Below are 23,118 nucleotides of genomic sequence, written 5' to 3'. Positions count from 1 at the left end.
ACACATTCTTTGCACTTTTTATTTATTTATTTTTATTTTTTGGCTATCATTTCAATAAAATTCCAACACAGATAATCTTTAAAATACCAAATATCGGCCCCATTAATTGGCCAGGCCGATAATCTGTCGACCCGTAACACACACACACACACACACACACACACACACACACACACACACACACAGCAGAGACATAAAATGCTCAGCTGTCACATTGGGACAGAAGGACTCATATGGTAGGAGAGAGGGGTTGGGACACTTCTCAATGGAAAAATAGAAAAAATGAGAAAGAAAAGATTTGAAAGGAAGTGTGACAGTTTGGAAAGATGGTTCCTCTGAGGCCGTCGGTTTCTCATTAAAGTGCTGCTGACATGTCAGCATCCACCTACATGAGCCCTGACAAACGGATGGGAATTTATCTGCGAACTGCTTGAACTCTGAGAGGAATCTGTGGAGAAAGTAACTTAACGCGGCCCGTCTCCCCGACACAAGTGGATAACTCAGCAATTTGGTCACACAGTTCATTGCAACATCTCTGGAATCCCCTCGGAGATTTATTACCGAGGGTGGGGCTGCTGGGATAGAAAATATACACACACAACTGCTCTGAAACACACACATGTTCACTGCGCTATGCTATAAGGATCGCCCATTCACTGCGCTCATTTGCAAACTTCAGCATAATCTAATCATGACATTAGAGTTTTTGGTGAAAATCGTGGGACAAAGTTTAAAAAAAAAATTGCAGGTCATGTGGTTACAGCAGTGACCAGACAGCTACACAACCCTTACAACACACACCATCCTTCCAGCCATCCCCATCACAATGAAGAAATGTTACACACTGCCAGGCATGACTAGTGTCTCTTGAGACAGAGGGACAAACATAGAGACACAGAGGCATTCTCTGAGTGACTGCATGTGTCGGGGGAGGGGAACCATGTGTGGATGCCACTGAACGTAAACAATACGAGCACGCTTGAGACGAAAGCAGCCACATACACACACACACACACACACACACCTGTGGGATTGGTAGCATTTCTTAAAATCAAAGACTATGATTTGTGTCCAGTAGGACACAGATTTATGTGAAATGTCGTGTAGAGACTAGCAGAGGTCGTTTCCCTCTCAACTGTTTACAGTAAATATATTGACTCAATAATATGTTTATTGTAGGTAAAATGTGACACACAGCAACTGGTATTGATATTCACTTGTGAACTTGAAGCCAAAAAGCTGTGACAATCTGAGTAAGAACACATGCACAAATAGTTGGATTAACAATGGCACCAGCATGACCCCCACCCCCCAAAAAAGGAAAAATATAAAATGCAAAAATAGTCGGATTAACAATAATATGACTTCATCAAAGTAATGTGACACTAAGCGGCACCATCATGAAACTCCCCGAAAAAGAAAAAATATAAAATGCAAAAAATACCCAAATTTTTACACTCATCAAATTATTGTGACCCTACGGGGCATCATCATGACACCAAAAAATAAAAAATCAACATTTCTCAAAGGAAAACACTAAACAAGTGATATACAGACCAGATGTGCATTGATGCAGAGAGCTGTTTCATTTCAGGTGGACTTTAAAGGAATATTTCACCCGCAAACTGACCATATGTATATCGATTAGTCATGCCGTGTTACTTTGATGCCTCCAATGTTTGTGGGTTTTCTATGAAGTTTTCCTCACAAATTCAAGGTAACATGGGCTTATTGATATGCAGCCTAAAGGTCGTTTTTGTGGGTATTGCTTAAAAAATGTGCTATGTGAAGTTTAGTTAAAACCCCACTGGAGACCAATCTGAAAGAGCAGTTGTTCCAACTCTCCCTCTCTTTAAAACAGCAGAAGTCTCTCACACACACACACACACACACACACACACACACACACACAACTCCATCCGACCACTTGTCATAGTTAGACTGGGCAGGGCTGCTGTGGTATGTTAGATAGTGCGCTCTGATTATCTGCGTTTGTTAAGGAGGTATGCCGCTGACAGCTGTGTTTGGGATAAAAATACATTCATAAGGAAACAACTGGGAGATACCGATGCTCTGGGATTTTAACATACTGACGTCTAATCCCAATCTACGCTGTCTGAGCTCGGCCGACGGACAGCTTCTTCAACAAAGCAGTTCTTCAGAAACTTAGGCTACCATGCTCTCAATGATTGTGCTAGCGTGCTGGTGTTAAGCAGCTAATGTTTACCATGTTCATAATAATAGTTGAGCTGATGAGCATAATTAACACTAAGTACAGCTGAGGCTGATGGGAATGTTATTGGTTTTGCAGGTATTTGTTCATAAACCACATTACTGGGAAAAAGTCAGAAAGTGGTCACAACGTGTGAACCAAATTTAAAAGCAGCCTATCAGATACTTGTGATACATTTTATTCAAAACCAAAAATGTGAACGTCATGGTGGGTCAGTATGATTCACCCACTGGACACCGTGAATCTGTGTGCAAATTTCATGGCAAAGCCTCCGATAATTTCTAAGACATTTCACTAAAAGTCAAACACATCAAGCTGCTGGTGGCTCTACAGCTAAAGTCAGACGGTCACCAATTTTAGTGGGATTCAACCTCCAGAGACTGCGTTGATAAGATTTTTCTGTCTGGATCAAAAACGCTGCGACAACTAAAACAACGAGTCATGCAACATGGCTAAAAATAAAATACAAAAACATATTTCAAACTACATTACATTGAGAAGTTAAATATCCATGTTAACAAGAGCTGAGAGAAAACTGGTAGACATACTTCCTGCCAAAGCAATGCACCATTAAACTGCAAAATCACAGCTTTTAACATTGAAATTATGACTTAAACTCCTTAAACGTATAAAATCCTTAGATAGGAGAGTTTGACACATTCAAACTTGACGCTTAAAATTAAAACACAGACACTGTTGTGCTTTTACAGCCCAAACTAGATACTGCAGCAGTGGAAAAGATTGCAAAACAGGTGAACATTAACCTCCTGAGAGCGTGTGACATGGTTTTCACAGCAGGGTAACGCAGCATATACGTGAGAGGCAGAGTGGGCTGATAAAGGATCTACATGTACCGTGTGTCTTCACACTCTTTAATATTTGTGTTATCTTTGTCGTTGTCACTGCTCACTAAATATACTGAAGGTATCACCGCTTCTTCCATGTGTGATATATAAAATAAGGGTCGACCAATATTGTTTTTTCAGGGCCGATACCGATTATTAGCACTTAATGAGACCGATAACCGATATTTGGAACCGATATGCATTTGCAATAAAAATGAAAATATTTCTGTCCAGATTTATGATTTATATAACAAACTCCAACACAAAACTTTGTTTAAACGCCTTCAGCAAATCTTTGATCAAAACTGAAACTTTCCACATTATATACACCGACTTTCCTGCAACTGTTTTTCATTAAGTCAAGTGAAAATTTAAATTAAAAAAAGGAGAAATAAAAATAGCCCCCTGAAGTTTTACAAAGTAAAAGTTCCTCCCATACTGATACTTTCTTGCATGTATTGCAGACCGCCTTCCCTGGTGTTAGTTGAGTGTAACACGCACGCTTTTTCATTAATTAACTTTATTCTAACTGCAGTTGATTCGATAATTTAGTATTTTAGTAGTTAACATTAGTTAAGAGCACATTTAAAAATATCGAGATATATATAGTGTATCGGGATATAGCCTTAAAATATTGCAATATAATTTTAAAGCCATATCATGCAGCGCTAACGTCAACATACAAGCAGGTAAAAAAAAGGAATTCACGAATATTATTCAGGCATCTGTATCAGCCATCAGAAAGGTCCGAGCCTGTCAACGCCTGCTGTCTTAATCTCATTCATCATCTGTGTTTGCATTCCTTCAGGCTCGATAGGCTGCTTTCTTTTCTGCTTTATTTCTGCTGCTATCTGTTTCAAAGCCACATTTCTTCTCTCAGCCTCACAACACAGATCCAGTTATTTATATTTATACACTGTTTTTTCTGCCGTTTCCCACATCCTACCTCCTACTCCACCTCCTCATACTCTTTCAGCGTCACTCCTCTCTATCTCTGTTTGTCTCACTCTCTCTCTTCAGGTCCAAGGCCACACCTGCCCGTACTGTACCGACATTATCAAAGCTGCATGGAAAGATTCAGTTAAAGGTTAACAAAAGGTACTGAGTGAGAGAGGAAGCTTTCCTGGTCTTGACCAAGGACGTTTGCTGTATCGTCAGCTATGGAAAACACACATGCACGCTGTTTCTTTCTGCTAAGTTACGCTGCCCGTTCAAAGAACTACGACTATCCTGCAGGACTATTTGATAATAAACACAATTTGAGATTTAGGAAAAACATGTTTGATTCGTTGCGTTACTCATTGAGCTTCCGGCAGCGTCCTGGGCGGCAGCCAGCCAGAGTCGCTCCTGCTGTCTCGTGTCTTTTATCTACTTTTTTTCTTCATCTTTTCTTTTAATTTAATAGTTACACTTTGTATTTTATTTGCACGTGTTTGATGCTCTGTTGTATTATTTTTTGCTACTGTATTTTTGGAGCAATCTGGCACAAGAATTTCCATCGGGGTTAATAAAGCTCTATCTTATCTTATATACAATAGCATTTAAAATGTCTAAATTTGTGAATAAAACAGTGGAATCACTAACAAGGGGAGGTAAATTCTCAAATTTGCACTGTTAACCAATAACAAGCCATCTTTACAGTGCTACAAAGCCCAAAATTGCACCGTGTAAGTTCATAGTAAAAAGACGTTTGGGGTCACAGGGCATCACATGTGTAATTAAACTGTTTGGCTGCTACTAAATTTAACTTCAAAGCCCAGCACACCTCCTGCCAGTGTAATCCTCAACCACTGCCTATTTCAGGAACATCTTTAAATCAATTATGCTACCACGCTGTGTTGGTTTTTTGGGGGTTTTTTTTTAAAGCATAGAAAATATATAGTAATGCATGTATCAACAAAGCCAATAATGTAACAATCAAACCCAATAAGTTTACAAAATACATGCATACGGAGCATTAAACATCACAAAAGTTTACTTAAATTTGTTGCGGTACAAACTTTCCTGATAAGGCGGCAATTAGTCACTCACAGGGCAAAGTAAATTGTGCTTGCATGGGCTTTAAGTCGAACCATCAAGCTCATTTCATGCTATTCATCACGGTCCAACTTTTCCTTTCCCATGTCTTTCCCAGCCACCAGATTCCAGCTTTTTCCCTGCAGATATAAACGTGCCCCATTCTCACCACCTCCACCTCCCTCTCATTTTTCAATCTAAACACATCTAACACCAACAAGATATGGAGTTGGCTAAAAATAGTAAAATCAGACTTTATCTTAGTTTAGCAGGAGTTGGGTGGGAGGACTGTGGAAAGGAATGTATTCTGGGTAAAAGTGGCCTTAAAATGTTCCATTGAGGTTCGTTTCAAGTTCTTGTTGCATGTTTATATGTCGATCAGAGACCAGTTTACTTTGCCATGTCAGATGTGCCCGTGCTTAATGTCCTAATACTGATGTGAAATCAATAAAAAAAAAAGATCTGACAATGAAAGAAAGGCACAGAAGAAGGCAGTGAGCAACAAAAATTGACTAAATATTAGGAAAGACAAGAAAAGAGAAGAAAGGAAAGGAAAAGAAAAAATAAAGTAAAAGCAAACACAAAAACAGCAACACCAAAATGACCTGGAAAAAGTTTGTTAACCAAAATCTAATTTTAAATATGTAATGTAACAAGAAAATTACCTGAAAATTGGGAAAGAAAAAAAGATAGAAGAAAGAAAAGAAGACCCAAAAGGAAATGAAAATAAAAAATAAAAAACAACAAAATGACCTGAAAAAGTGCTTTAAAAAACGAATTTTAATTCTGTAATTATAATAATAATAAATATAGTTTTTCCTGTCTGTTTCCACATCTGTTTTTTTTATTCTAAATCTACTAGTTTCTTGCGATTTCTAGAACATTTCTTACCAAGTTTCTCATTTCATTTTACCTCTTGTTTTTGAAAGAAATCGCAAATAAATAAATAAATATGGTTCCAATGTGCTCCAGAGTCCCACATCAATGCAACACAAACGCACACAAACTCTGACACGCCATGTGTACCCTTGTTTCAACAAACTGAGATTTGCCTTTGGTGTCATGTCACAGCAAACAGAGAGGCTGGGTGTGTCCCAACACTGCTGGTATAACTAGGAAGCATTTGGGAAATCGCAGGTAAACGGGAGAGGAGCTGACATAATGACAGTTATGACGTGCCCTCGTTCAGGATCCGCAGGGCTCGGGTCAGTTCGTCATGATTACAGGGACGGATGATCGCACACAAACTGCGCAAAACATACAAGACGCAGGTGAAGGAAGAAGAAGGCTCACAAATGTGTTTAACTCAAAAACTGAAGGTGGTCCTAATATTTTGCACACTACAGGTACATTTTACGGTGTCACAGGTCTATTTTGGGATGATAAACACAGTTTAGCTTGCACACTATGGGGGTATGGAGAGTAGTTTTAATCCCTCAGACCACCTACCTTTTCCATGTGTGGGAGGCAAGGCTGGAAAACAATCACTCCCATTAATAGATATTCAAATAAACATCACAGTCTATTATTGTACGTGGATTATTGTTATAGCTTACATGGGTTTAAGGGCTCAATTAACATCCAATACGTCTCTGGAAAGTGAGTCTGCTTAAATATCCAGAACGTTATTCTACAACACGTCTCCGAAACACCCAGAAATGGAGGCACGCACATTCGACCACACAGAAACACCCACAGAGCTGCTCTCCTTCTGACCCGAAGACGTGCAAGAACAGATGGATTACCGGTTATCTTGTAATTATCCGGTTAATCTCTGTGAAGGTGTGCAGGTGAGGGTGTGTGTGTGTGTGTGTGTGTGTGTGTGTGTGTGTGTGTGTGTGTGTGTGTGTGTGTGTGTGTGTGTGTGTGTGTGTGTGTGTGTGTGAGAACGGAACAGGATTAAAAAGTGAGCTAGTCAGCACTGTGGTAAGTAAACATGAATGAGCAGTTTTGACCTGAGTAATGAAGGCAGAGGAAAGTGAAAAGGACTCAAACAGTCCTTCAAGGTTTCTTTAAACACATTACCAAATATAAAGAAGTTACAGCTGAGAAACCACATGAATGAATTCATGCAGAATGGCTTCATCATGTTGGTTAAACCTCTTGCACAACTGTTAAAATGGATACCTTAAAAATTAGTGCACCAGAATTTGCACATAACCGGCATAATCATGAGCATTTTATTCATATATAAGCCATGAAATTCGGAAAGCTGCGATCATGTGAGCAATGCACTAACGGGAGTAAAGGAGGAAGTAGCATAAAGAACAAAAGTCCACATAAGAGGGTAGGCTGGGGTCATGGATATATTATAGGAAGTCTGGATACAGCCTCTGGGACTTGGCCCTGTTCATTCATTTGAGAGCTGCTCATTGGCGCATGAAGCAGAAAAAGCTCTTTTTTCAGGTTTATAATCAGTGTAGAATATCTGGATCTACTGGCTCATTAAGCAAGCATGCATTTCTTTTCCAAAAAAACAACCTAACCAACATAACTTTACGTTAAGTACATAGGACGACACCCAAGCATGTTTCTTTTCCTAAATCTAACCTACGTAACTTTATGTTAAGTAAGTTACATTAAGTTTATAACTTTACATTAAGTATGAACATAACTACACCTATCCACGTTCCTTTTCCTACATCTAACCCTCGCAACTTTACTTTCCTAATCCAAATCTCAGAAACTCTAAGTTTAGTATGTTATGTAAAGTATGTAACTTAACGCCAAGTTTGTAACATACCAACGTGCAACTATGTTTTTCCCCTAAACTTAAGCCAAGTAACTTTACTTGCCTAAACCTAACCTAGGTAACTTAACCTTAAGTATGTAACTTGACATTAAGTACAAAACTTGAGTGTTAAGTATGTTATTTGATGTTCAGTAGCCTAAATAACGAGACAACGCCAATCATGGGGCTTTAATTTGTTAGAACACAATCAAACCCTTGTATGTGCATTTTCGTATAATATCACACCAACTATTGTGTGAAGACATGACGCACAACTTCCAAACAATTGTATGTTTGCTTTCCATAGAGCTGTAAGGCTTAATAGAGAAAAAAAATAGGCTAAATGCCAACATCCTCAACAGTTTTATTCGATCAAAGATACTTGAGCTGAAAGGAATCAAATGCAATTACAAAAAATGCAGTTATTTATTAACTGCTTTTGTAGCCCCCGTCATAAGCATTCATATTCAAGTCATTTGAGGACTTCCAAGCTCCTGCAGGCATGCTGCATGTACAAAAATGGCAGTGAAGCTGGCGTGGATTGTGACTCATTTCCAGGGTGGTTTCTGGTCCCACAGCAGTCAAGGCTGTAATACTGAGGGGAAGCAGGGCTCAGTCACTCATAACGTTTATTCCCAGCAGGGCGGGGCTCGCTCTACCACTGGACAAGCTTTGAGATGTGGGGGAAAAAAAAATCACATGGAAGAGCTACAGCAGATGCCCACAGCAGCAGACTAAAACTAACCAGGCACACACATACTGTACTTACACACCCTCCAAAACTGTGAGTCATCACCATACAGGTAACACATCGTTTGAATCACTGCCACACACAGATGCTCATTACTGCCATTCCACGGTAAGTGCGTAATTTCCAACACACTCTGCACGAGTCACAATTCCTATGTAAAAACACACCTAAATTGCAAAGTAAAATTGCAACTAAAATGCCCAGCACATATTTATATATTACATATTAGCTTTAAAAGGATGTGTGCTACAAAACAAGAAGGTGAGTGAGCTCAGCTGGGATGATAAACCCCCACTACATTTCTACGAGACAAGCAACACACTGATTTATCTATCTCATCATATATCTGTCTCCTGCTGTCTGCCTAGCAAAGTCTAGATCAATAGCTGTTCCCCTCCACTGTCTCCAACACATTCCCACATCGATGTCTGACTCAACTTCCCATGTACTTTCAGTGTGTCAACAGCAGTCATCACCTAAACAGCCTCCCACACATACCAACACCATTACTGACTAAAGCTAGACATCAGCCTGTTTGTGTTATCCACCTCTGACCACAGCTGAACTCTGTGTATTACACACAACAAACGATTGAGAAGCTGCTATAGTGTCAAATACAGGCGATAAAACCAAATAAATGTTCAGGTTTAAGGACTTTAGAAGAAACGTGGAATTGAAGCAGTACTGTCTTACAACCAAGAAACTTAGTGTAGAAAAACATGTTAAGGAAGAATAAATTCAGTCACTTATGTGCTTCATGATTATTAGACTTTCCCACACATTTATTTGTTTGTGGCGGCCTGCCACCATTAAACATGTGCTGCCACTAATAGTTTTTCTATTTTTGGAGCCGCACCGTTTATTAGGAGTGCTATTAAATAATGTATACCGCTCTGTTATTTGTTACACCACAGTCTCGCAGTGCAGAGCATACTCTGGGCACAGATGGAGCAGCAGAGGGTCAGGCGCGTTGAAAGTGAAGCTGAACTGTTCATTCTGCTCGGTCTAAAAGTTTGCATTCACACACAAACTGCTGCTGAGGAAAAAAAGAGCTCATAGAGAGATCCACTTGCGCTGTATTCACAAACCCGAAAAATTTAATTGAATTAATAGAAAAAAACCCACTGTAATCTCATGCATGGTAACTTCAAAAATTTGATTTGGCATTTTTATCCTCCCTGTAAAATAATCGAAGAAATGACAACTGTCAAATATCATCAGCCTTAGACACAAAAATCTGATTTGCCCTAAATAACCCATGTTGAACAGACTCTTTATGTCTTAAGAAATGAGTACAAAGGCCATGAATCCACTTTGAACTGGAAACTGTTATTGCACTAGACCCTTATCAGTCCTATTATTCCGGGCTTAGTCTACTGTGATATCTGTGCTTAATGTTATCAGGGCACCGTGTCCAAAGCCCTGACCATATCTCCATGCCTGGGTTCATACTTTAGTCACAGATGCCGTGTTTTAAACTAGGCGTGTCTTCAGCCTAATGTGTATGACAAGGAACAGCTGTATAACCCATGAATGAACTTAAACACTGAGTTGTGCAAGTTAGCAGCTAGTTGGTCTGTATCGCTTCAGGTGTTTCACCTGTTCCCGCCTGCCATTAAAAGATAATACATATAGCATCTTAAAAAGAAATGTTCAACATTTTGGGAAATGAAGCTTAGCTAAAGTCCAAACAGATAAACTGGCCTGACGCCTACTAAATTCAGTTTTTCTCACAGAAATGTAATCTTTGTGTGCCAGAAGCAAACTTCCCGTAATTTTTATCTTGTGTGTGTTTGTGTCTCTTTTTATAATCCTCTCTAAATTTGGCCATTTTTGTGGGTCAGTGAACACAGTGCAGGCAAAACTCCTCTTGAGTTCTTTTTTTTCTCCTCAGCACCAGTTTGAAGATTCGTGAGATGGAAAATTAATCTGTCGATCTGATTAGAGCTGATCAGATCGATGGAGCGAATGCAAACTTTTAGACCCACACCATTACGATTACAGGGCACCTGATATTTGCGCTCCATTTGTGCCCAGAGTTTGCTCCACGCCACGAGAGCATGGTGCAATGACTAACCGAACTGTATAATTTTCAATAGTGCTCCGAATCAATGTTGCAGCTCCAAAAATATATAATCAATACATTGCTGCAGATGTTTTTCATTGTAGCAGGCCACCTCAAAGATATTTGTGCTCCACTTGTGCCCAGAGTTTGCTCTGCACTCCGAGAGCAGGGGGCAGTGACTAACCAAACTGTGCATATTTCAATAGTGCTCCCAATCAACGGTCCAGCTCCAAAAATATGAAATCAATACATGGCTGCAGATGTTTAGATTGTGGCAGGCTAACACAAACAAATAAATGTGTGAGAAACCCAGCTATTTATTTATTAATTTATTCTCCCTCTCGCTCTTTTCCAATCAGTTGACCTGACAGCGTTTACTCTTCCAGTTTTGCCAATACGTGTATTTCCTCAGATGTTGAATTATCCTTTTGACATCTACTGTTTTTGACTGCAAACTAAAATTAAATAGCAAAACTATTGCTTTCATCTTTGCCAATTACAGCAATGGCAGACGATGAAAATTCTTGATATCGCAAAAAGTTAAATACAAACCCTTAGTGCAGGAGGAAGGACGAAACTTATGCACTTACAAGGTCATGATCCCTCACCGGCTTCCCACCCTGCTGATCATGCTGGTTTTTGGCACCTAATCCGAGTCTCTGCTGATGGTGAGTGTTTTGCCCATTATTTTCATTTGTGTGCGGTGTAAACTTCCTCCAGCATACAGCTGTATCTTCAGTGTCAATGCCCTTCGCTGATGTCCGGCAGTTTGATGTGACAGGACCACATTTAAAATGTCGTTAAAGTGGAAATAAATCCCCAGCTGAGCATTTCCTATAACACAGTTCAAGTCCATGAGTCTATGTGAGTTTGTATGTATGCCTGAGAGTCTTTCCTGTTGTAGAGTTGATGTTGAAGGTGTGGCTAACAGCCTGGCAGTCAGGTGTATCCTATGGGTTCCTCCCAGGATCCACAACACATGTCCCTGAGAGACTACAAGACCCGGAAAACCTTCACCCTGTCAACAGCAGTTCCTACATCCGCCAAAACAGAACGAAGTGGCTCTTAAAGTAGGTAGGTTTTCGGATTGATATCATTATAATGTACTCCAGAGGAGGACAGACTCTGTTGTGTTTTTGTTGTATTTTTGGTTTTTGATGCGTTATTTATGATGACTTCAGGGATGTACTTTTAAATAAAATGTTGTCAATTTATACCGATTTCTTTTAGTTGGATGAATATAAAAAAACATGAGTTGTGTTTTAGGAAGGGAACCTTTCTTTTGTTACAATTTTCCTTGCATAAACTTGGGGAAAAAATGAGGAATAATTTGTATAAGACCAAAATAATCCTTGTAATGAAATGAAACGTAATGAATTATTTTACTGCTGCAACTGTAATTTTGGTGTCTTATAAAGCCATGAGGGTTGGGCACATTCTGTGCATGACAGGAAAATAAAAGAAATCAATCAATCAGGTACTAGTTGATTACTTCAGCAGATACATCTCAGAAACATGGAATCAGAGAGATACGGACTCTGCCATGAAGGAATCCTAATACAAAACAATCTGCAAGCCATGTGTCTTTGCTTACATAAGTATACAGAGCCAAAGGGAAAATGCCGAACCATGCAGAAGCAGGTTGACATTCAAGGGAAAGCTCATTTTAACTCCAAAATACCCAACGCCACTCTCACCACAACTCTGTCACAGCCACGAACCAAAAATACAACCAAAGACCCAGCCCATCGAGATTAAAAAAAAAAGCCTGAGGCAAAGCTCTGAGGGAAAAGTCTGCCTTTAAGCATCTGTGCCACATCAGTCCAATGGAAACTAGAGCTAAATACATCTCACCCGGGACTATACAGCAGGGGGAGCTGCTTTGGAAAAATATATTGACGACAGCACATTGATGTGTGTTTTGTGCCAAGTTGGTGGTGCACACACACTGTGCATGCTGACAATTCTGCACTGGATATCGTCTTCTTAAAGCCACCATTCTTAAATTAGACCTTACATTATAATGCAAACTCCATGCAGGTCAGTGTTGCACACTGCTGCCCTCAAAGCCAATCATCTCCAATAACAAGCTGTCATTTAAAGGAGCTTACATCAAACTTACAGCGGAGTGACAGTAGTGGCAGCTGCAGGCAGCCAGTGAATGCTGGGAGCTCCTGCCCTCCAGGTGACCTTGTAGCAACAGGTCAGCTGCTCTAAGCAGTTTGACCCCTGCAGAATATGCAGTCCAATCTGGCTCACTGGTTACACTTCTCTCTTTTGGTTTCAATCTTCACATGCATCCACCCAAACCACAGTCAGCTATTTAGCCTTTTCTCCCCGCGCGATGTAATCTCACTTACTAATAATAAGGTCAAAAAGAGGAGAAAAAAAGTGTTTCTGCAATGCTGAGAACTGATGTAAAAAAAGAAAACCCTACATTAACATCAGCATATAGATCATTTTAAACATAAGCAAATTGGCTTTATGTCACTTGGGAGGAAATTACAAAAAAATTACCTGAAATTTAGCAAAAAAAAGGAGAGAAAAAAAGGTCAAAGAAAAGGGGTAAAAAGCAAAAATAAATAAACAAAATAAATACATAAATAAATAAAAAGTAAATATATATTTAAATAATCAATAGAAATTATAAATATAGTTTTCTAAACTATAGAAAACTATTTTAAAAAAAAACTTTCTATAATTTCTCTCTCTCATTTTTAGGTAATTTTCCTTTTTCCTAATTTCTTCCCAAATGTAGATCATCTCTTTCCTATTTGCATTTTGCCTTTTTAGCCTTTTTTCCCAAAAGAAATCCAACCAGTTAGTTTTGGGTTCAAACATTAAATGCTCATAAAGGACGACTAAATGCAGCACAAAAAAAGGCTTAACATTATATTTTAATGTCAGTATTTCAAACTGCAGCATCCAACAAGTATTCAATCTTTAGAAGAGATTTCTTGTTTGTTCGTCATATATTCTTGTGTTTGGGCATGAACCGGCCCCATCGTATGCCAGGTGTTTCCCTTGTGTTTACATTAAGTGCAAACCACATACAAATTAACAGGTGGACAGGCATGTTGTTGACAGAGCCATCCATGCAGAGACACTTTTGGCACCAGCCAGCTGAAAAATATTTATCAAAACAAAAAACCATGGAAATTTCATTCAAACTATGTTACCTGTTCTACCTGATTCTGGATTATGTTGCACCTGGAAACAGCACATGCTCCGCTCCCTCCTGACACCCAGTATCTTTACAGCAGCTCAGCACCCGCAGGTGTGACAGTCTGTGAGGTATTTAGTTAACTATCCTAATCTGTGTCTGTCTGGAGTCTATAAAAAGACAACCCTAACCTGAGGGATTTGAGGTTGTAGGCCACAGGCCAAATCAGTACGTGGCTAAAAGTTCACAACGCTGCCTTCCAGGATTGTCAGTCAGTTCACTGGGGGTCAAAAGTCCCGATAACCAAATGCCACTCAAAATACACATCATTTTTGGTTTCTTTTTCGTACTTAACTGTTACCTGGCAAACAACAGCCCAAATACAACACGCATTACGCAAAAATAGCCTGAAACAATGGTTTAACCATTTGAAACCTGAGTAAATTGGTTGGATTTCTTTCAAAAACATGACAAAAAGGCAATGAGCAACAAAGATAGTGAAATTAGCAAATAAAACAAACAAAAAATACAATAAAAAAACAATAAAAAATACCTAAAAATTATTAAATTAACAATAAAAACAAAAAATTGTAAAAATTAATAAATAAACAAAATAATAGAAGGAAAAAAAGGAAATAAGATGGGGAAAAGTGCTTAAAATTAGCCTCCAATAATTCTGAAACATAATTTTAAATATCATTATGAAAACTAGCTTTAAATATAATGTTTTTCTTTTTTTAATCTAGACATTTTACCCTAACTTTTTGAAAATAATTTTCTAAATCTACTAATTTCTTCTCATTTGTGGAACATTTCTCAACCAAGACGGTTATCCCCAATTGTCCCATGTTTTCAAAAGAAATATCACCAATTTGCTCACGTTTCAAAGATTTAAATACTTGATAAAGGAATCTGAAAGCAAAACACGAAAAAAAGTGATGTCGTTCCGGGTTTCAAAGGGTTAAAACAGCGTACTGACGTTACCTAGCTTTTAAAATAAGTTTGCAACCTCGCTCAGTTAACGTTACATGACCTCTATCAACATTTTGGAAGTGGGAAATGAGTCAAGCGGTAGACGGGTCGAGTGTAAACGCTTAAAAATTGTCAAATTTCTGCAAAATAGACACGTTAAACATCCGCAGAACTCAACAGCTGCTCTCACAGAGTTGTCACAGGTTTTCACGTACACGTTACAGGGTTAATACGTTGCTAACAGGCTGTAAAGCGTTAAATTGACGCATTTTTGAATGGCATTTGGCATGGCGTTTTCCTCCCATATGGCACACGTCAAGAAGACTATCAGCCCACTCACTCAAGCACGCTGCAATGTCACAAATTACTCTGCGGAAACTTCCCAAATGTAACATCTCACACCGACAAAACCCCACAGTAACTGTTGGCTACAATGTAACCGTTACGTTAGCAACAGAAAAAGTAACGTTGTGCGCGTAAAACATACCTTAAAACAGCCGAAAACAGTGAGGTAGTCTCTCCTACTGCCCGGATAAAGTGGAGGTGTCTGCTGGAGCTCCTCCGCTGTGAACGTGTGAAACCAGTCCTTCAGTCACTGACTGGTGTCTCGCCAGTAGGTAACGTACAGTACTGCGTGAGTCCTGCCGGGTTCCTCCTGACCCTCCCACCACTCCCAGCGCTCCCACTCCGGGCTCCGCTCCAAGCTGTGGTGTGTTTCTCCCAGACTGCAGCCTCAGCAGAGAGCTTCAGCTCCTCCAGCGGCTCAGAGTACACACACTCATCTCACTGCCTCAGCGGTGAAACTCATATATACACACACAGATATATAATGGTGTCAATGCGAAAACACAAATGTTTGGACTCAGTTCCTTAAACCCCCCTCAGGGAGCGGTGTGGCAATTTCCCCCTTCCTTTTCTGTCAGTGAAGGGCAGTGCAGCCCTGTAACACCAGGAAGTTCACCAAAAAACCCAACCCACAGCTCGTGCATGAGTAACAGGGTTTATTTTAGCCGATAAAAGCCGACACGTCTTCTCCAAAGAGAGGCTTGTTGGATAAATCACCTTGACACCCTCATTCCTGAGGGGTTGAATGAGATTTCATTTGCTTGTTTCTTATTAAAAAAATGAATAAAATTAATTTAGAGTGCATGTCATTTTATTTAATTTTACTTATTTCTTTCTTTCTTTTAATTTATTATTATTATTTATTATTTATTCCTTTTTTTATTGATTGATTGTTGAAGTTGTTTTTTATTTTATTTTAATTTCATTGTTTTTATTTTTATTTAATTTATTTTATCTTATTGTTTATTATTATTTATTATTATTATAATTCTTCTTATTATTTTGTTATTACAATTTTTATTATAATTTATTCTAGTTTTGTCATGTCTTTATGATTTGAATCTATGATAAATCTATGATTTAAATCTAAATTTTCCTAATAGTTTGAATGAGAGGATTTAATTTATGTATTTCTTTAAGTGTTCTTTAATTGCTTTTTTCATTAAGTATACATATTATTTTATTTGACTTGACTTTATATATTTTTTCTTTTTTGTTTTTCATCTTATTATTATTTTACTTATATATTATTATTATTATTATTATTTAAATATATATTACTGTGATTCTGCATCTTAAAAATGTTGTCTCTTCCTGCTGGGATGCACTGTAGGTGTTTTCATGTGTAGACTTTTTCCCCTTGTCCCACTTTGGGGATTCAGCAGCCAGTCTCCAAAAGTTTACTTGCAAGTGAACGCTTTGTGTCTGATTTTTATTTGAACCGAGCCATGCACCATGTCGTCATTATTTTCTCTCCAAACACTTCAAATAACTAAGAGCTTTGTTATGTTCTTGTACAATAGACAAAAAATAATGCAGCTGTGCTCAGATCTCCTCATCCTTTGAGCAGTCCTGAGAAAATAATTTTCCGTGGTTAAATAAATTTAAGTGTGCCAAGTTCCCTGACTGAAGTCTCTTTTGTGCTGAAATTATATACAGACAGTTTTCATAAGCGGGAGGGCATATATCACATATCCAGACCAAAATGTATTTAAAAATGTGTGAATTTATTTTTTGATACTAATCTGCAACCTGGCACACCTGACTGAGCACAAGTTAAAGCCTGACACAAATTAGGGAAATCCATAGGAAAAAAACAGGTACATAAAAAAAAGAAACTTTCAACTTTCGCACCTCCCGTGCTATATGGTACCATAAGACTTTATTAAGACACGTTAAAATTCCTTTAAAATAATATAAAAAAAACAAAAAACATTTGGAAAAGAAGGAATCAACTGTGTTAATAATAAAGGTAATTAAGTATAAAACACTTTAAAGTTCCTTTTAACTATTTAATTTTTTCAAGTAATGAACTTAAGAACGTGTTTTAATAATTATGGTAACAGTACATAAGACTTAAAAAAAATCTATTTAAATACTATGAAAAACGTTTTATGAGGAGTCAACTTAAGTGTGTAATCATAAATCTTGTAATTAAATAATTAATTACCATAATCATGAGCACACATTTTTAACTTGATAACCCATACAAATTAATTATTATTATCTAAATTAAATTCTAAAGTGTAATGTGCTTAATTACCATACTTATGAACACAAATTTTAAGTTACTTACTTTAAAATGTTTTTTTCACATTATTAAAAAGAATTATTTTTTAAAAAGTGTTAAAATAATAACACATCTGAGTGGAGTTCAGCCTTTTCTTTAATGCAGGATGTACTCAGAGTAATCCAGCTGCACATTACAACACAGTGGTATTAAAAATAGCATCAAACTGCTCTCATATCAATTTTAAAGAGTTCTTGTACCCTCTACTGTCGGTAAGGCAGCCACTGCACCTTCACACACTGCAGACTGTGCAGAGCTCCTCCCCACAGCAGCAGAGTCCAGCTTCCTCCTTCATGACAAGATAGTAATATGAGGGCGAGGCCGTTGATTTCAAATTTGAGCTGAAACGTCTTTATCATTTACAAACAAGCACTTTAAAAAAATAAAATAAAACTATCCCTAAAGCAGTATGGAGTAACCTCCATGAGGTGCTTGGCTGATTTTGTAAGGTGTCTGCAATAACATTTTCACTGATTTTTTCCATTATTTCACTCCCTAGAATTAACAAAAACATAATTTGAGAGAGAATATGTGATTAAGTGTTTTTGTAGCAGTGCTCAACCTCCAGCTAGACCTGTGGGATCTACTGCAGTACGCAAGGACGTATTATTATTATTATAAATATTATTGAAATGTTATTGTTCTTATTATTATTGTTAATATATTGATCCATTTTGTATATTTTTTTTTTGTTTATTTCTTTATGATTTAAATACATATAACTGTGATTCTGCATCTTGAAAATGTTGCAGTAATGAAATCACCCCCAGGAGGTACTTGGATTTTATAAGGTGTCTGCAGTCCCAACTTTTTAAAAAAAAAAATTTATTTCCCAACATAAAAGATAAAAGTCAACTGAATTATTACTTTTTTTTCCCTTTTTTTTCCACATTTTTTTTTTACGGCTAAAAGATCATTTAAAAAATTTTCTTTAACAGTATGAAAATATTAAAATTAGCCTCTAAAATACCCACCTTTTTTGCATTGAAACTTTTTGTTAAATCTTATACTAAAACACTGATCCCATGACCTCAGTGTATCTATAGCCCTGTTAGTGTGCATCTTTTGGGGGGGATCCCTCACATAACAAAGTCTGGTAGTTCAATGTCCTCATGTCAAGACAGAAAAAACCAAAAAACATTCCACAGCAGCCTCTCTATCATTTCAGAAATCACTGCAGAGTTACGCAACACGTACCCTGCCCATGTGAAGGTGACCTCGACCAGCTGGTCAGCTGGCTGTCAATGCCAGAGCCGGACTGTAATATGGCTGCACTGCCAGAGGGGGGAGTGATCGATTCAACCTCGAACAGCCCGCAAGCAATGGCACTGAGACACACACACACACACACACATACGCTGGTGCTTACATCTTTGTGAGGACCGTCATTGTCATAATGCATTATCTAGCCCCTCACCCTAACCTTGCCCATCACAACTAAATATCTAACCCCAACCCTAACCTCAACCTAACCCCAATTGCAACCTAAACCCGAAAACCAAGTATTAACCTTTAAACAGTCCTATGAAGAAGTAAGGAGTCAAAATGTCCTCACTTTCCAAAAATGTCCTCACTCTGCTGCAAAAATACTTTCTTTGGTCCTCACTATGTGGCATGTACAAGAGGACGCATGCACACACAGGTTGTATCCTGTTGACAAGGCAAAGTTAGACAGACAGACTGTACTGGACGGAAAGGCCGGTCATGACACTGACCCCCCCTCTCTGGAACCAAAATTAGGAAACACTGCCAAAATGTAGTCATGCACACTCAATCTTTCCATTTGATTCAAAGTCATTTAACGCCACAATATTTTCTTTCTTTGACTTCTGTTGACTTTAAATTGATATTGACATTTTATTATTATTATTATTATGCAGGAAGGAGATAAAACATAACTTGTCATTCATATATTTGGAAGCAAAACAAGTCATATGACCTCTACAACAATCATTGGCCCTGCACTGTAAAAAGTTGATTTTACTTTTTAAAAAATCTGATTTGATTAAAAATTGCCTTAAAAAATGTAAGTAAATATAACTATTAACCCTAATTAATTTTTACTTTATATCAAATTGTTAAGTTAACATAGTTATATTTACTTAAGTTTGTGAAGTTGTAGCTATTTAAAAATGACAAGGGAAATTAAATAAATGTTACAATGTCATAAAATCATCAGCAACTTCAATAAACCAGGTTTACTGTGCTATATATTATCTGTATTCTGCTGGTTGCAAAATAGTCAAACATATTTGTATTTCTTAAATGTGTATCTTCATCATTGGCAAAATCCTCTTTGTCATGATCAAGTATCATCAGAGGAACTCGGTTTTCCGAAGTTGCACTTAAAAATAACAATTTCACTTGTCATTTTTAAGTTGCAAAAACTTCACAAACTTACGCAAATACAGCTAAAGTCTTAACAATTAAACATAAGTTAAGATTTGTAGTAATTTTTACTTTACTTTTTCAAGGCGATCGGTTTCTAAGATTATTTTTAAGTAACCTCAGCTTCTCAGATTTTACAGTGTAGGATTTTGATCAATATACACGGAAATTATAGATGTCAAATGACAAACACAGCTTACAGCGTGTTGGTCATAGCGTAGGAAACAATTGATGACCCTGACACACACACCTTTCACACACACAAACGCACAAACGCAGGGGAATTTGACCTTGCAGGAATGTTGGAGGGGAAAAACTGAAGCCACGTACAGGAATGTCTTTGTTGTTTCCTCTCGTCCAGGCTACAGTACATTCCTCATCTCCCCAATCATCGCTGACCAGCACACAGCAGGCTGCATTAACCACCGCATTCCTCTTACTATACATCCTAATCCTGTGCCAGCCCACGCTCAACTGTACCAAATGGTACCTTATAGCACGGGAGGGCTGGTTTTAAAACGCCCTTCATTCCTTAGATACAGTATATTCACATATTGGACATCAGCTGTCTTTATGACTACCCTCCTATGCGAGACAACATTTGGAGCAATGGATGTCTCCTCCGTGTCTCATTCCTATGCGGAAACATCACCGAGACAAAAGTGCAGAGGCTACAGGCTAAGTCAGTGTATGTTTTTCAAACGCAGGTTTGTGATATACCAATCAATCAATTAAAATCCTCGACTATTATTTGCTTAAACCGCAAACTCAACAGGCTTTTATTCCCTTCAACACAAAACTGTTGCTCAATAAAAGGTGGAAAATGCAATCATATTTCTTATTTAAATCTCTTTTTTTCTTGTTTACTTTGTTGGTACTAACACCGTCTTTGGTGCTCATGGTTTCAATAAAATAAACTGAATAACTGGATCGTGCAGAATCTGACCAAGTTAAACATGTGTAGCACGTCCATATTGACAAAAGTTTCAACATTTATATTTGTATGCATGATCTAAGCAGCCAACAAAGCTCCAGCTGGTAGCCAAAAACCTGATTTTATACATCCAGAGACATTTAAAAATGAACTGCACGACAACCAGTCCGGCCTCTAATTGAGACGGGCCTTTATTTGTCAAAATGTGTCACCACACCGCCCTAATAAAAGGGGCTTTCCGTTTATTTGGGACAGGCTTATATTTGAGGTTTTAATAACATAAAACTTCAAATATAATCCTGGTCCCAATTAGACACCTAGTCCCCTTTACAAGCCCGGTGTGGCTTCACATTTTGACAAATAAAGGCCCGTCTCAATTACAAGCCTGAATACAATGCAATTCATTTTTACAGAAGTTCTTCAGATGTATAAAACCGAGTTGTTGGCTGCCAGCTGGAGATAATGTTAGTGAGCTGCTTAGATAACGTATACGAACATAAATGTTGAAAGTTTTGTTAATATGGACATGCTACACACACTATTTTATTGAAACCATGAGCACCAAAGACGACAGTAATACCGGCAGAGTAAACAAAAGAAATGAAAAAATACAATTTTATTGTATATTTTATGTGTTATGAGCTTTTCTTATCTGCTCTATTTAACACACGCAGGATTCTCCGTGGCCTGATATATGCTACTGATGTTTGTAACAGATCTAGTATTGCTGCACGCATTGTGAGTTTGCATAAATCCCATCTTATTCATGTCATAAAGCTGTGTTCATATCACATGATGTTAAAGTCCACAGAGGCAGTCCATTTTTAACCAACTATGAGTGCTTATTATAATTCTGTGAGCACTGCTCAGAGCCAAAGGGGATTTAAACTTATTTACTAAACGCAGCTGTTTTGATTTATCAACGCAATTTACATGACAGACAGTATACTCTGAGGCAATTTACACTTCTTAAATTATGTAAATGTTTCTCAGCCTCGTCCCTGAGGGAGACGAACTCTGTAACATCCGCTGTGTCAGCACAGATTTCTACCCACTGAGCTGCTTAAAACCCATCAGAGTGACCGATGAGTGGAAAAATCTGACTCCAGATCTGCTCTCAAACCTGGCCGCAGTGTGAGAACTGACCTTGCAGCTGTGGCAGTAGTTTTCTCCGTTCTTCCCCGGAGGAAGGATGATTTCCCCCGTAGGGATCAGCTGGATCCTCAGTTCCATCATCGTTGCGTTTTCTCTTTTTTGTTTCCCGTCCTTTTTTTAAAAGGACTCGTTTGGCGCAGTCTGTTCTTCTCACAACAGAAATATAACACCTCTCCTCTCAGGTCGGTTGGCAAATCCTCAGGACAGGCAGATAAAGAATCTGAGCCTTGAAGACCATCCCATGAGACGCCTGAAAAGCAAAAAAGCAAACGTAAATCTTTCCTCTCATCAGAAATACATGCAAGTACATCATATCGCTCTCCTACATGCATATGCAAAGATCTTACCTGACAGGGAAATTTGACCTGCACCAAAAAGTGGTGATTGGAGATTTCAGGATCAGAGATTTGGAGTTGGGGTGTTACCTGTTGCAGAGCGCAGAGTCACAGTGAGGCCAGCTTCCCCTCGCTGCAACCAGAGGATGTTGCCTCTTTAGTTGAGGGATCACGGGGAGGATATGGAGCTCGGCCCGGTCTGAGATGGATGTCACATGCAGAGGATATGTGTCTTTTGTCTTACTGGAGTGTGCGTGTGTGTGCATGGGGCGATAAAAGTGTGCGTGCTCGTAGGGAATAGTTAACACATATTTGTCTCCTCGTATTTACAAAGCTGGTGAATTTATTTTTTAAATCACTGAAAACTAAAAAAGCAAGTAGTCTAGTTCAATGGTTCCCAATCTTTTCTGTCTGATGAACTCAAGAAACCCTTCAGCAACGTGTTCCCAATTGTTCATGTGATTTTAAACAGAACTTTAACTAACTTTATAAAATATATATATTTAGGCTACTATAACTTTTAAATTAACTATTTCAACTATGGATGAAATTTAGCAATTGCACTAATTCCAGCATATTTACATTGATGCTTAGTGCTGATATTTTGATTAATGTGCACTATCCTAATTCAATAAACAGAGAAAATTAAACTATTTAACCATCGCATTAAGCTACCGTTTTAAACCATTTATCTATTATATTTAGCTAACTTTGTCTCCTAATTTTCTGTAACTGTTAGCTAATGTTTTCAGCTCTTTAGGCCACTGTTAGCAAACCATTTCAACATATTTATCAAAAAGCCTAAAGCTTATCTTTTCAACTAGTAGTCAATAGGCCTACTTATATATTATTTAAATATTTATCAGTTACTTTTAGCTAACTTTTTTCACATATT

At 38.0% G+C, this 23,118-nt stretch overlaps 1 protein-coding gene across 3 annotated transcripts in view; it reads right to left on the bottom strand.

Moving 5' to 3' along the window:
• Positions 1–22,392, bottom strand: part of LOC121942779 (unconventional myosin-Ic-like) — a 78,192-nt gene extending 55,800 nt beyond the window's left edge. Inside the window, exons 1-2 of one of the 3 annotated variants that reach the window (XM_088078554.1) lie at positions 22,236–22,392; positions 21,880–22,138 (exon numbers count right to left, since the gene is read on the bottom strand). In XM_088078554.1, the coding sequence (XP_087934680.1) occupies positions 21,880–21,969 (90 nt within the window). In that variant the 5' untranslated portion in view covers positions 21,970–22,138; positions 22,236–22,392. Of the gene's footprint in view, positions 1–6,543; positions 6,568–6,650; positions 6,781–15,263; positions 15,694–21,879; positions 22,139–22,235 lie in introns of those variants that run through there. The other 2 variants (XM_088078556.1, XM_088078557.1) reach the window with 2 other exon arrangements.
• Between the last annotated feature and the right edge of the window lie 726 nt (positions 22,393–23,118).

The sequence above is a fragment of the Plectropomus leopardus genome, chromosome 6, assembly GCF_026936395.1.
Source record: "Plectropomus leopardus strain MGB_pleo_1.0 chromosome 6, ASM2693639v1, whole genome shotgun sequence".
In the NCBI taxonomy this organism is placed as follows: domain Eukaryota; kingdom Metazoa; phylum Chordata; class Actinopteri; order Perciformes; family Serranidae; genus Plectropomus; species Plectropomus leopardus.
This window is presented reverse-complemented; position numbering and strand designations above follow the sequence as displayed.